Genomic DNA, 12,715 nt, shown 5'->3' with positions numbered 1-12,715 from the left:
TGAAACATGCAGTGTTACCTTGCTCTGTTCTGAGGACTGCTTCCCGGTCCAAGTATAGGTTTTGCATAAGCACAATCAAATGTTCTGGAATTCCCATTCTCCTCAAGATTAGCTTCCCATCTTCTTTTAATACTTCCTAGATCATTCAATAATTTTCCCGTAGCATCCTTAATTATTGCAGCTCACAATGTGAGTTTGTTCTTTAGTTCTCTTAGCTTAAGAAATTCTGAGCAAGTTCAGCCCTTTTAATTTTCCAACTCCAGCTCCTTCCACATTTAATTATAATATTTTTCTCATCTTCCCAAGCTGTCTTTTGAAATCTTCTATTCAGTTCCTTAACTTATGATTTCTTGCTTTTGCTTTGGCTTCTCAGTGCTCTAGTGCAATATTCAGTCTCTTCTACATCCAATTTGGTCTTTTCTTCTTCCTACGTCTTTGTAATGACCTTTTGCATTCTTCATGGATGATATTCTTATCTTCCCACAGCCCCTCTGGTCTTCATTCGTTGGTGTTCAAGGCCTCCGACTTTTTCCTGAGTTGTTTTTTTAAATTCAGAAGGGATAGACTCAAGATTAAACTCTGATTACTACGGATATGACTTGACCTTCCTTATCTTAATTTGCACTTGCATTAGTTAATGGTCTCTTATGCAATCAGCATCTGTTTTTCACAGTTGATATTGAAATTTTCCAATGATTTCTTCCACAAATGTAATCGATCTGATTACTGCACATAACATCAAGTGAAATCCATGTGTATAGCCTGTGTTTGTTTCTTATAAAAGGTATCTGCAGTGACTAAATCATTGATTCTGTAGAACTCCATCATTTTATTCCCAGCCCCATTTCTGTCACCAACTCCATGTTTTGTGACTACTGATCCTTCTTCCTGGTTCCCAACTTTTGCATTCCTGTCACTCATTATTATTATTAATGCACCTTGGTTGCATGTTTGATTGCAAAAGTTGGTAGAAATCTTCTATTACCTCCTCTTTGGCTCTGGTTTTTGATGCTAGTGGTATTAACAGGTCTTCCTTATATGCATATGGATATTATTCTGTCACTCACAGTATCATATTTCCAGATGGGTCTAGAAATGGATTTTTTAAACTATAACAGAAATATACATATTAATAGATATTTTAATATTAATATAAAAAATATTAACAGATTTAAAGAAAGAAATAGGCAACACCATAAATATTAGGAGACTTCAACACAGCACCATCAATAAAAGATAGGACAATTAGAAAGAAACTCAACAAAGATGCAGAACTAAACGATGCAATTAGCTAACCTGGCCTCATAAACACACAAAGTATCCTATCCAAGAAGAATCCAATTTACATTCTCTTAAGGATACAGGGTACATTATCCAGAACTGACCATGTATTAGGGTAAAACACAAGTCTCAATAAATTTAAAAGCACTGAAATAGTACAAAGTATTTTGTCATATAGTTCCTAAAAGTAGAATCTAACAAGAAAATAAAGGAGGAAAATACCATCTAAATCAAGCTAAATAACAGCTTGCTTGATCACAACTGCTTTATAGAAGAAATTTTAAAAAATGAAATTTGAAAGTTCTTTCAAACAAATGAGAATGAAAAAAAACAATGTATCATTACCTCTGGGATACAGCAATAGCAGAACTTGTGAGGTCAGCACATAGGAATAAGCAAACATATAAGAAAAGAAGGAAGAAGTAAAACAAAGTACTTAATCCAACATCTCCAACAAATATAAAATGAAGAGTAATCAAACCCCACTGGTTGTAGAAGAAAGAAATTAAAAAGATAAAGGCAAAAATAAATGGAATAGAAAACAGAAAAACAGCTGAAACTATCATCACAATCAGAAGTTGGGGCAAGCTCTGGTGGCCTAGAGGCAAGAAGCTGCACTGAAGTCCCAGAGGTGCACAGTTCAAATCCACCAGATGCTCTGCTGAAGAAGGAGGGACAATCACCTCCTGTACCAGTCAGATCCAATTTGATGGTGCACACATTAAAAAAAAAATCAGAAGGTGGCTCTTTGAAAGGGTCAATAAAGTTGACAAACCACTGACAAACTTAACAAAAAAAAAGAGGGAAGACACAAATAACTCAAATAAGGAATGAAAGGGGTGATACCATGACAATAAATATAAACTGAAAAGATAATAATAGGATATGTAAGTTCATAACACTATCCTCTAATAAATTTTAAAACCTATGGGAAATGGACAAATTGTTAGACACTCACTGCCTACTTGAACTGACAGACAAGTAGTCTGAACTCTTGCACAGACCCATCACAAAAGAAGAAATTTACCAGGTCATAAAACACCCAACAACAATAAAAAGTTCTGAGCCAGGTGGTTTTACCAGTCAGTAATACCAAATATTCAGATAAGAACTGTCACAAATTCTACATAAAGTATTTAAGAATATAAAAAATAAGAAACACTCATTCTATGAAGCAAGCTTAGCCAGACACCAAAACCAGGCAGTGACATCACTGGAAAAGAAAACTGTAGGCCAATATCTCTCATGATGCAGAATTCCTTAACAAAATCCTAGCCAATAGAATCTAAAACTTATTCAAAAGAATAATCATCAAGATCAACTGGGATTCATAACAGGTATGCAAGGATGGTTCAATATAGGGGAAAAAACATATCAATAAAACAAAAGGCAAAACTACATCATCATTTAAACTGATGAAGAAAGGCGTTCAACAAAATCCAACACACTCCTTCTGATTAAAATGCTCAACAAAATAGGAATAGAGGAGAATTTCTTGAGCACAATTAAAAACATATACACAAAAGTAAGAGGCAACAGCATTTTAAATGGAGAGAAACTAAATGCATTCCCCTTGAGAACAGGGTCCAGGCAAGGTTGTCCATTATCACTACTCCTGTTTAACATCATATTGGAAGTCTTAGCTAGAGCAATAAGGCAAGAAAAGGAAAAAGGAGGTATTCACATTGGGAACAAGGAGATAAAACTCTATATACAGTTTATATGACAGTGTGCATAGAAAACCCTAAAGGCTGAACAACAAAAAAACCTTCTCAGACCAAATTGAATCAATTCAGCAGAGTGGCCAGAGACAATATCCTCACGGGGGGAAAAATGTGTTGGATTTCTCTGCAATAACAAAGAATACACTGATGAGGAACTAAATAAAGCAATAACAATTACAATAGCTAATCACAAGATGAAATACTTAAGAATAAACCTAACTAGAGACATAGAAAACTTACATACAATACATTGCCAAACATTGTTATAAAAAACAAAAAAAAACCTAGATAAATCGAAAACCATTGCATGTTCATAGAGATATCAATGTCATTCTTTAAAGATGCAAAATGAAGCAGGAAGCACCACACATTCTGATCTTAAAACCTATTACACAAAACAGCACAATATTGATACAATGACACAGGTCAATGGAATAAAATAAAAAACTCAGAAATCAACCCACTTGCTTGTCAAAATTAAAGAGAACCTGAAGCATTTGCTGCAGAAAGTTAAGGATTGTAGTCTTCAGTATGGATTGAAACTCAACATCAAGAAGACAAATATTTTCACCAAAAGGGCAATTGGCAGCACCATGATAGATGGAGAAGAGATTGAGGTTGTTAGCAATTACAGCTTGCTCAGCTCCACAATCAATACTATTAACATTAACAGTCAGGAAATGAAGACATGAATTGCATTAGGAAAATCTACTGTCAGGGACCTCTCCAGAGTGCTAACAAATAATGTTAGTCTAGGGAGTAAGGCGATTTAGGTCATTGTGTTTGCAATTACTTGCTATGCATCAGAGAGCTGGGCAATGACTAAGGATGACAGAAGAAGAATCAATGCCTTCGAGTTGTGGTTCTGGAGAAGAGTCTTGAACACACCATGGACTGCCAAGAGAATAAACAAGTCTGTCTTGAAGAGGGTGAAACCAAGTATCTCTTTGGCAGCTAGGATTTTGACGTTCCATCTCACATAATTTGGGCACATGGCTAAAATGGACCAGGCCTTGAAAGAACATTATGCTTGGAAGGGTGGAAGGAGATAAAGACCTGGATGAGATGGACTGACACCATAACTGGGGCACTGGGGGTAGATCTGTCAGATTCAGTGAGACTGGCTCAGGGTAGCACAGACTTCATGACTATTGTACACAGGGTCACTATGAGTCTCAGAGGACTCAATGGCACATAACAACAACAGCGTAAGGTCAATTGATATTTGACAAGAAAATTTAATTTATTAAATGAGGAAATGAGAGATTCTTTTTAAAATGATGCTGTCAGGGAGCTCTGGTGGCCTAGTGGCAAGGAGCTGCAACTACAATCCCAGAGGCGAACGGTTCAAATCCACCAGATGCTCTGCCGGGGAAGGAGGGGCAATCTCCTCCTGTACTAGTCAGATCTGATTTAACGGTACACGTACACAAAAAAATAATAAAATTTAAAAAAAAACAGATGCTGTCAAAAGTGGCCACTTAACCTACAAAAAACTAAAACAAGATCCACATCTTACACTACACACAAAAATCAACTCAGCGTGGATCAGGAATCTAGGAATAAAACCAAAACCCATAGAGACCATCAGAGTAAAACTAGAAGCAAAGTTACAAGCCCTAATCTAGGGCATTAGTAAGCATTAGAACACAGTAAATAATGCATAACCAAGAGAGGATAAAATTAATGAACAGAATCTTCTAAAAATAAAATCCGTGTGCATAAAAAAACTTCTCAAATAGGCTATAGAGAAGGCATATAGAATGGGGAAAAGAATTGGCAATGACATTTGCGACAATGGACTCATAAGTAAAACTTACAGAATATTCCAACACCTCAACAAGAAAAAGAGTAGTATCCCAATTACACAATGGACAGAAGATATGAATAAATTCCTCACTAGGGAGGATATTTAGATTGTCAACAAATGCATGAAGAAATGCTCAAGATCACTAGCTATTAAGAGAAGTAAATCAAAACAATAATGAGACATCATCTCATCCCTGCCACAATAGTAAAATTTAACAAGATAGCAAGGAACAAATGTTGGTGAGGATGCAGAGAGATTGGAACTCTCAGGCACTGCTGGTGGGAATGTAAAATGGTACAGTCACTACGGAAGTTAGCTGAGCTGTTCTCAAAAAGGCAAAAACAGAAATTATATTTGACCCAGCTTTTCCACTACTAGAAATAAACTCTAAAGAAATTAGAATCAAGACACAAAAAGAAATATGTGTGTCTTGGAAACGGTGCAGTGGGAGTGCTCCTTGGAGGTAAAGCTTTGTCTCTGACACTTTTGATACGTTGCTGGAAGAAGCTATTCCTTGGAAAAGTATATCATAGTTGGAAGGGTGGAAGGCCACCAAAAGTGAGGAGAATTCTCATTAAAATGGATTAACACAGTAACAGCACCTAACAACAAACAAGAACGTGTTTATTGCAGCATTATTCACAATACTGCAGCAAGGAGATGGAAGCAGCCAAACTGCCCATCAACAAATGAATTGATAGAGAAATGGTGGTACATGCACACAGTGAAATACTATAAAAAACAACAGTGGAGAACTTGTGAAATACTACATGACATGAACAAGTGTAGAGGACATTATGCTGAATAAAATAACTCAGTCACAAAAGGACAAATGATATGTAAGACTGCTAAAGTGAAAACAAGAGAGTGATTAGGGGTGGAGGAGAGGAGAAATAGAATGTAGAGAGAACGAACATTGTAAGGGATTAGGGGAAAGAGGATGAACCTGGAATAGATAAAGAAATGGACAATATGTGTATCGTAATTAGAAGCTTGGAGCAGGACATGTACAACTAATTAAATCAGAAGAGGGAAAGGAAGGAGGGGGAGGAGAAGGGGGAAATTCTAAGGCAACAGATTTCTGATAAGATGGCTGAGTGAAGGAACAGGCGAGGTACAGTGAGGATTTAATCAGACATCTGATAAAGGGTAAACATCAATTGTAATTGATATTATAAAGCAAAATGTATATGAATGACTGAATGAAAACGAACTCCAAATCCGTCCTGTCCTCAGAAGCAGGCGCCAACTGGCCTCCTTTTCTATGCTGCTTCCAGCTCCTGGGCCTGCACGTGACAGCTGGTCCACAGAGCCCACCAGCTCCAGGGATGGGGGCTGGGGAAGCTAGCAGCTTTACCATGAAAAATGAATCATAAACCCAAGTCAACACAAGAACCCTGCAGTTCAGACAATTACCCACAGAACACATTTTCTGATAATTGCTGAGCTAAAACTGGATCTACTCTGAGAAGTCCCTTCCTCTCCTCAGAGAAAGCTGAGGAGGCGGCTTTCACAGCAGTCGGCAGCTCAGTGTTCAGGAGATGAGTTCCAAGAAATTTCTTGGAAGGTACAGTTCTCAGAAAGGGGATGCCAATTTGACCCATCGACCTTCCCAGCCATCTCCAACACTCCCACGGGGTGTGGGCGTCGGAACCCAGAAGTCCATTCTCACTATCCCAGTCTGAGGCTGTCCTAACAAAGCAACAGGAGGGTCTATGGAAGGAGTCTCCAGGCAAAAATTACCTCCATCTGATTCAACATCAAAGGTGAGCATAGGGATCTTGAACGGGAGCTAATAATAAAAAAGATGCCAAGATAGTGCAGGGTTTAAGCACTCAGCTTCCAACTGAAAAGTCACATACTTTAGGCATGTTGCTAGGAGGGCCTTTTCCTTGGAAAGGGACATGATGCTCAGAAACAAGGAGAGTTGGCAAAGGAGAGGAAGCCCCTCACCCAGGTGGACTGACAGAGTGACTACCACAATGGGCACTTGTGTGTTACAAACTGTGACGATGGCACAGAATAGGACAGGGTTCAGATCTGTTGTTCATAGGGTCGCTGTGGGTTGTACTCGATTCGACAGCACCTAACAACACCACCATCCTTATTCATTGTCCAGCTCTCAGATGCATGGCAGGTGATTTGAAAAGACCATGGCCTGAATCAGTCACATCTTAAGTCTTCAAAATGACATCACTGCTCTTCAGTATTTTAACTTAAATCTTCTCGTTGGCAATGTTAGGATAATCAGTAATCTTTGTTTATTTCTTCCATACGGAACTATTTATGACCTAGCACAAATGTATCTATTTTACTACCTTTATTAAATGGATTAAGTTTTCCTTTTAAAATTAATTTCAACCTAACATTGAATTCATTAATGATGTCCAAACTTAAACTCACTACTGTCTAATTGATTCTGACTCTAGGCAGCCCTCCATCAGTTTCAAGATTATAAACCTTAAAGGAAGAAGACTGTCTATCTTTCTCCCATGAAGCTACTGCTGGATTTGAACCACCAGATGCATGGTCTTTGGTTCCTAGCACAACACAGTATGGACTACACTGGCAGAACTTCCTATTATTGGCATAGAAGGTCTCTAACTTCTAACAGTTTTTCCTATCCCTTGCCTTCTCATTACATTTATGCCCTCTGACCCTGTGTATTCTGTAACTCTGCCTTGGGGGACTCTGTTTGTAGCCACTCTGCTGCCTTTGCCTGGAGAGGTGGTGCAGAACAGTGACGTGTACAGCGTCTGCCGCAGCCATTCCACCTCTGCCTTTACCAGCTAGATAATCCACAGCATGTGTGTCAGTTTGACTCAAAAGCAGGGATGAGAATAGCAGTGCTTCTCTTATAGTTATGGAAATTAAATGAGATAATATATGTGCACATGGTTTAAAGTGCTCAATATAAAGAAATTGTTGTCACTGCTGTTATGTGCTGAGGACCTAAGACTCTCAGCAACCCTATGAACAACAGAACTTAACCTTGCCCTGTCTTGTTCCATCTTCACCATCCCTGATATGCTTGAACCCACTGTTGTAATCACTGTGCCAATTCAGCACATGAGGGTCTTTCTCTTCATATCTTCCAGTCTCTCTCTCCAACTCTGTAGCATTATGTCTTTTTACAAGGCCTAGCCCCTCCTAACAACATGCCCCAAAAATATGAAATGAAGTTTTATCATCCTAGCCTCTAAGGAGCACGCTGGTTCCATTTCCTCCAAGATAGACTTGTTTGCTCATTTGGCAATCCATGGGATATTCAATACTCTTCTCCAATATCACAACTTAAATATATCAATAATTCTATCATTTGTATTTTTTGTCTGACTTTCGGATGCATAGAAAGTAAATGAAAAGACCATAACTTTAATCAGGTGCATCTTAGTCTTTAAGCTGCTATCAGTACTCTTAAACACTTTAGAAAAGTCCTTGACAACTGATTTTTCCCAACAATGTGTCTTTTGACTTCTTAACTGCTGTTACCATGGGCGTTGATTATGGAGTCAAAGTAAGATTAAATAATTGACAACTTCTATCTTTTTCCTTTTATCATGATGCTGCCTTCCAGTCCTGTGGCAAGGATTTTGGTCTTCTTGATGTTGAGATGCAAATCATATTAATGACTTGAGTCTTTATCTTCTGCACCAAGTGTTTTAAGTCCTTCTCACTTTCTGCAAACAAGGTTGTGTCATCTGTATAAAGCAGGTTCTTGTTGCATCTTCCTTTGATCCTGCTGCCATATTCTTCTTCTCAAATTATTTGCTCAGCATACAGATTTAATGGGTCTGGAGAAAGAATCAGCCCTAAAGCACACTTTCCTGGTTTTAAACAATGCAGTGATCTCTTACTCTGTTTTGACAACTGCTTTTGTTCTGTGTACAGGTTTTACATGAGCACATATAAGTGTTCTGGAATTAATACTAAAAAAAAAAATAAAAAAGAGTGTGAGCAAGTCAGTTCCAACTCGTAGTGATTCCAGCGGGCAGTGTGGACCTTCCTCAGAGGGTCCCTGAGGCTGAAATCTTTACAGAGGACCCCTGGTAGCCCTGAAGGGAAGTTGGAGGGTGCTTGCTGAAAGGTTGGTGCTTCAAACCCATCAGAATCTCCAGAACACAGATATGTGGCAGCCGGATTCTAAAAGGAATACCACTTGGAGCCTTGGAGGGGCTCTTCTACTCTGTGTTATAGGGCTGCTATGATTGGAACTGACTCGATTTTACACAACAAATCTTGACAGAAGCACACTTCTACTGTTTCTTGGTTTATGTAAAGTTTTTGCACATGCACAGTTAAATGCACCAAGCATATCAGCAGAGTTGGATCCAATTTGGAATTTGAAAGAGAAGCCTATGATTTAGTCTTGCTTCAGTTTTATACCGCGTATATGTGAGTCTTAAAGACTATGGAAAACACAGCTGGAATGAGGTGTGTTCCTAAGATATTATATGGAAAAACAATTTGCAAATTCACAAATTACCCTTTAATGCCAAATAGTTCATGTCATTCGTCACCTTGTCTTCCCCAGAACACCAGCATTTTCATTTGCAGTCTTCTTTGAGCTCACTGCCTGCTGTGAAATCCAAGATGGGGTATTCTAACCTGCTGTGTTTTTTCAGAAAATAGTAAAGGTCAAGTAATTAGCTAGAAAAAAATAATCAGTTCTTGATTAAGATCTCTCTCCAAATAGAAGGTATCATTACTGAAATACATAAGAAAAACAGAAGGTCAAAAGTGTGCAGAAAATCTATTCTATTGATGTTAGCACAGCATGTACTTTCTCTTGCAAGCAAACAGCTCAAAAATCTCCTTTTGGTGTAGTTTATTTCCATAATAATTTGTTATTTGTAGTTTCACCATGTGTATAAACCTGCAGGCTAAATAATAGGAATACTTCATGCATTTTTGCAAATAAAGATGCAAATGTCTTTTTAGAAACCAATCAAACAGCAACTTCTGTGTTGAGAGATGCCCTCTGCACGGCTTGGTGAAGCTGCTGTGCACTGTCAAGTAGGAACCAACTCAGAGCTGATCCAACAGTGGCTTTTCAGAGGCAGTCTATTGCACAGAAGAGACTGTCCCTCTTTCTCCATGGAGCAGCTGGCAAATTCAAACCACTTACCTTTCAGTTGACATCATAATTCCTCACCACTAGGGAGGCACTCTGAACCCACCAGCTGCTTCATGAGAGAACATAACTCTCCTTTACAAGGATTCACAGCCTTGGGTCACTATGACTGGAGCTCAGTGGGTGTAGGCTGTTGAGCCTGGAGCCACTCTAATATCACAGAGGTCAAGGATGTCCTTTGGCTAAAGCCTATGGATGCAGTTTATTTTGCCTGTAGATTGCTATTCTCTTCACTCTGCACCTCAAAGCATATTGTTTCCTGACCTGTGCATGGCAGGCTACTCTCCCTGGCACCCGGGTCCCTCGGCCACATCACAGAGTTGTGTCAAGCTCTCAGCACAAGCTGCATATGCACACCTGTTTAGGGCAGATGTGACCCCCTGCTCATCCACTCAGGGCAACTCTCCAGACCCTCAAACTGTCCTTTTAATGTCACCTCCCTCCCCCATTCTTCACACTCCAGAGACCCTCCCCCTCAAATGGTACAGCAAGTGGAGGGGCAGGCTGAAACCTCAAATGAGACCAGCTGTCCCCATATCGGAGGGAGCACTCCCGATACCAGTGCTAGAGGAGCAAAGCAGGGAAGGAAGAATCAGCTGTAAAGTGAACCATCATCACAAGAAGATAAGAAGTCTCTAAATCCAATCCTCTTTGAGTCAAAAGCCCAAATGCCCATCAACAAACGAATTGATTGAGAATTGTGGGACATTCACACATGGAATATTACGCAGCACTAAGGAGCAACGATCTCACAAAACACTAAATAACTTGTGAGCGTGTAGAGAGCATTTGGCAGACAGAAATATCTCAGTCGCATAAGTACAAATATTGCACAAGGTGACTATCATGAAGATAGAAGGATAACAGAGTTAGATGTGGATAAACGTTCAAAATGGAAAGGAGAGAAGGGGGAGCAGAAAAAGGTAAAGGGGGAATTACTGGGCTAGCAGAGGTTAGGAGGTGGGGTGAAGTAGCAGGAAAGGCTCTGTGGTTACTTGAAAGGACAGGGAGTTCCCTCATAGGCACAGAGCAATGGTGACTTATGACATAAATAGAATGTACATGAATGACTTTACAGAACATAAAGTACATGAGAAAAATGTCATGTACATGAATAATTATATGCAAACCAATAATTTTTCAAAAATCAGAAAACATCTTCAAATCCAATCAATAGCCACTTACAAACACCCAGTGTCCAGGACTCTGATTGATGGTCATTCCTTTTAATTAGCTCTCCGAGTGTCTGAAGGGTTCGCTGCTCCTAGCTCCCCCACTGTGCCCATTCTCTATCCTGTGAAGACAGCACCTAGCAGGTGCCCACTTCATCAGGCTCTTTGGCTCTGACCACCCGTCATGTCACCATGTCACCCCCTTCATGAGCTCTTACACTGACCTTTCGCAGAAGGAAGCAGATGCGCTCGATGTTCCTCAGCCGTTCCCTCTGTGGGATGTGCAAGAAAGGAAGGAGAGGCAGGTTAGGGGGTTCACGGAAAGGGTGTGAGAGGACTCACATTCATTTCCTAGGGGAGGAGAGTAAGACTCCAGCAAGGGTCCCTCCAGGCCAGATGGCAAAATGCTCCTCCAAGGCCTTCTCTTCCCACCTTGCTGAGTGATGAGGTCATCCCTGAACCCTCTGGCACAGTGGGCCAGCTTGTTTCTCAGCCCCCGAGGCCTGGAGCCTATGGAGCTTCAGTACTTCTGCTCACAAGCAAAGTCTCTCAGCCTCCACGGACTATTGTTATTGTTTTTAGCTGCTGTGGATGCAGGCCCTGAGAAATGCCAACCCATGGAGACAAATATACCCAGTTCTGTACCATGCTCAGGGTCCAAGTCCTGGTGGTACAGTGCATAATGTGTCTGGCTGTTAACTCAAAGCACAACAGTTCAAATCCACCAGTCTCAAGGAGAAGATGGCCAGGTTCCTCCTGGAAAAATTAACAAAGTCGGAAACCTGCGAGGGCCCACTGGGAGTCGAAGCAGACCCAAGGGCAGTGAGACTGAAGGTTTAAATTCTGGAATCAGATGTTCTTCCTAGTCCATCTTTTTCCAGACGTGTCACTGATACCTGTTCAGATGCAAGTTAGCTACTGAGACAGGTGAGAGTCTGTCCCAAGAGACTACAGTCAAGGTGCACTGATGGGAATCAGACCCACGTCTCTCAGGAAAAACAAGAATTCTACAAGTGGACCACTGTAAGGTGGTCAAACTGCACAAACAGGCCCAGGAGGTCACCAAACTTCCTGGCACTCAGTCAGCCCCCCAAGAGGCCTCTCACTGGGAGAGCTTTCTCCGCCTCCCCACCCCCAGGCCTCTAGCTGAGTCAGTCCCCCAGGAGGCCTTTTGCTGGGTCTGGAGAATATTAAGTGCCCTGATTGGTGTGGTGTCTAAGGAAGACAAGTCTTTTGTCTGGTGGTTTTATTTTTCGAAATTAAGTGTATTTGCAGGAAGCACTCTGCTTACTAAGTTGGAATCCCAAGAGTCCCCTGCAAACTGAGACTTTTCTAAAAGTCAAGTCCGTGCCGGAGTGGAGCCTGGCTCTCCACCAAGGAAGGCTGTGGTGTCTGGGTCATGATGATGATGTTGTGCCAACTCTCAGGGCACCCAAGACCACGCTGGGCACAGCTGTGGTGGCTCCAGGGCTTCCCTGTGATCCTTGATAATGAATTCCTCCTGATTCCAGGGGACAGGTGGCTGGAGCACTCCAATCTCCCTAATAGCATCATCAGCATAGGGACTTCCAGGCATTTCTGTGGTCCAGAGGAT

At 40.6% G+C, this 12,715-nt stretch overlaps 1 protein-coding gene across 1 annotated transcript in view; it reads right to left on the bottom strand.

Moving 5' to 3' along the window:
* The window catches only part of LOC102845520 (protein cornichon homolog 3-like), a 252,274-nt gene that overhangs the window by 117,641 nt on the left and 121,918 nt on the right, over positions 1 to 12,715 (bottom strand). Inside the window, exon 3 of the mRNA XM_006898051.1 lies at positions 11,346 to 11,393. Coding sequence (XP_006898113.1) covers positions 11,346 to 11,393 — 48 coding nt within the window. The remainder of the gene's footprint in view (positions 1 to 11,345; positions 11,394 to 12,715) is intronic.

The sequence above is a fragment of the Elephantulus edwardii genome, unplaced genomic scaffold (genome assembly GCF_000299155.1).
Source record: "Elephantulus edwardii isolate Elephantulus edwardi_28Jun2011 unplaced genomic scaffold, EleEdw1.0 scaffold00218, whole genome shotgun sequence".
In the NCBI taxonomy this organism is placed as follows: Eukaryota; Metazoa; Chordata; class Mammalia; order Macroscelidea; family Macroscelididae; genus Elephantulus; species Elephantulus edwardii.
This window is presented reverse-complemented; position numbering and strand designations above follow the sequence as displayed.